The 2,778-nt window shown below is 38.2% G+C and overlaps 1 protein-coding gene across 1 annotated transcript; it reads left to right on the top strand.

Annotated features, from left to right (window-relative positions):
- Window positions 1–1,126: 1,126 nt before the first annotated feature.
- Window positions 1,127–1,933, top strand: MELLADRAFT_94925 (uncharacterized protein; the record flags this gene model as incomplete). Its single annotated transcript, XM_007417580.1, has 3 exons — window positions 1,127–1,339; window positions 1,429–1,718; window positions 1,801–1,933. 3 exons carry the CDS (start codon window positions 1,127–1,129, stop codon window positions 1,931–1,933), a joined length of 636 nt encoding a protein of 211 aa, XP_007417642.1.
- Between the last annotated feature and the right edge of the window lie 845 nt (window positions 1,934–2,778).

The following is a 2,778-nucleotide window of genomic DNA, read 5'->3' as shown; positions in this document are numbered from 1 at the left end:
TGAAAAAGCTTTCGAGGAAACAAAAATATTCAGTTGATTGTTTGATTTGTGGTCAAGAAAAGATAGAATGATGTACGCTTGTCTACTTTTACTACCACTGGCGAAATAACCAGAATTAGCTGGAGGAGAGACAGTGGTGGATTGTCATTCCCCGTGAGAGACCGATTGATTGAAAGCTGTGGTAACAGATGAAGATCCATTACGTCTTGAATGTAAATTCAGATTGGATGGTGAAGTCATTTGAAAGGGAATTCGATTGGAACAGATTTATCGAAGGATGGTCTGATCTTTGTGTGTTGGTAGGGGTTGAGATGACCTGTTACCTTGAGAGTTAAATGAATTGTAGTGGTTTTGCTGAGAGTGGTCTGTGCTTGGTATATCTTCAATGACAAGAAGTTTGAAGGTAAACAAACTGCTGAGCGAGGTTACAAATTCAGAAAATACAGAAAATTCAACTTCAAATTCCTCAATTGATTTAATTGATTTGAAAGTACTTTGCCTGGAAGTGATCTTGTACGTCTTCTAGTTGATTTGATGAATGTCTCTAATTGAATTCTGGAATGGTTTGGGGATCTGGTTGATTTTGAGAAGAATGAGATCGAAGGAAGTTCATTGGTGCTTAAGTTTCAAGTTGAAGGTGATTTGTTTAAATGGATTGGTCTTTGTTGGTTCGGATTTTGAAAGATGTATAATTTCATCTGGTTCTTTATCTTGTAAATACGTAAATAAGTACTTTGATTGGGTGGTCTGATTTGCGGCAAGTGAGAGGATAGTGTGAAGATTGGTAGTTTGTTAGGTGGTGAAGAATCAATTTGATGAAAGGAATGAGGAAACAATGGGTGAGGCGTGTGGAAATCAGGTTAAATCTGTTGAACGTGTAAACCTGGAAATTGGTAGTAGGGATTGGGAGTTTAATCAGGTTTTGCCGGCGAACACGGTTTACCTTTAACTTGAATGATTAGCCCGTGCTGCCAAAGAAATCCTTCCATACCCTCCTTGCCCGATTGCGAATTGGAACGAAGGATGGCTACTTTTGTTGATAACTAAAAACAAAGAAGCTATCTTCAAACCAATTGCAATCTCTTTCTGTGTCAATCGTGAATCTTTAGTTGGTGCGGGTCAATTTATGCAATGTTATAAAGCAGAATTGCTTATAAACAATCAAGTTCATCGTGTTGTGGCTAAGCAGACATTCAGTCTCCACTGTCCATTGGGGCACTATCAGGGTCAAGCACAGACATATGTGCATGTTGAAGGTGTTATTGAGAAGTTCAAATCCAATGTTTTGAGTAATGAGAAATTCAATCAGCTCGAGAAGGATCTAGTCAAGACTTTGGGAGTAAGATCATTTTCATTTTCATTTATCATGGTGATTGCAGCTGAGCTGACAACAAATTCTATCTGTACTTCTTGACTATTGTAAAACAGATTGTTAAGACTTGTGTTGTGCAAATCGTGGGTACTGAAGAATCACACATGGATCTCAAGAATGATAGCTCAAATTTATGGATCTTTGAAGAGGAACTTGTAGGTGACTACGTGAAGTATGTTGGGAATAATAATTTCACCATTGAAACCCAAAAGAAAGATGACCCACTTCATGAAATGCTTCATGCAATGTCTCATTATGATTTGAATGAGAATCAGGGACGCTCTTTTGTATGTGACCTACAGGGAGTGGGTACTACACTCACTGACCCAGCAGTCATTGATCTTGAGTGAGTGTAGTTCATATTTCTTTTTTTATCCTAAAAAGAAACTAGTAACGTGAATTAATTTTCCCCATTCTTTTGAACACAGTAAATCCTTTGGGAGAGGAAACCTGAACTATGATGGCCTCAAGCTCTTCATATCTCAACACAAGTGCAACTTGTGGTGCAAAAAGTTAGGCCTCACTTCAGCAAAAAAATGGCAGTCAGAACTCAAGAAGTAGATGGTTGAACTATACAATTTGGACAACAGAGTTTAATAGAGAATTTTTTTTTTGGAAAGTTTTGAGAGAATCTAATGAATAAATGTATAAATCTTGTCTATACTTCTAGTTTTTTTTGTTGAAATAAAATCGGAGATTATCCTATTCAATTTTTGTTGAAACCAAATGTGAGATTACACATCTTCATCTTCATAAAACCCCTCTAAATCAAACTCTACCTCAATGAGTCGCAACAAGGGCAAAACCCTTTCAAAAACTTTCCATACATTGTTGACAGTGATATTGGCTTCTTGAACACCTAACCGTTGGATTAAAATGCCGACTTGCAGGGAGAACTGAGGAGGAGAAACTTGCAAAAGATCTGCACGGTCTGGATATTGATCAATTGCCTTCAGGGGTACAGGATGAAGTCCTTGAGTCCCATCATAATTTTCAGGAGAATAATAACATGTATTGGGTGCGACTCCAGTTGGGAGGTGTGAATTTGGGTTTTTGCGAGTCCGTTATGTGTTCTTCCTTTCCATGAATGAATTCATCACGCGTTGAACTAAAGGCATCCAGAGGTGTAAAAACAAAGCCCTACACACAAAATTTGAAATCACATTCATTAGCAAAGAAACCCAAAAGAAAAAGGCTGAATTCAGTGTAAGAAACTGACTTCTGAAGTGGGTCCTTTGGATTATACATCCCGGTATCAATAGCCAGTTTGACATCATCGCGTAGAGTTGTATTCTTTGCGCGCATTAGCTGTGACCAAAGTGACTCTATCTTCTGATTGTGAGTAGAAGTGGTGTAGTGGTGATGGTTCAATGCGTCTTCAACACTTTCACCAGCGTAAATGTGTG

Source organism: Melampsora larici-populina (genome assembly GCF_000204055.1).
Source record: "Melampsora larici-populina 98AG31 unplaced genomic scaffold MELLAscaffold_75, whole genome shotgun sequence".
NCBI lineage: Eukaryota > Fungi > Basidiomycota > Pucciniomycetes > Pucciniales > Melampsoraceae > Melampsora > Melampsora laricis-populina.
This window is presented reverse-complemented; position numbering and strand designations above follow the sequence as displayed.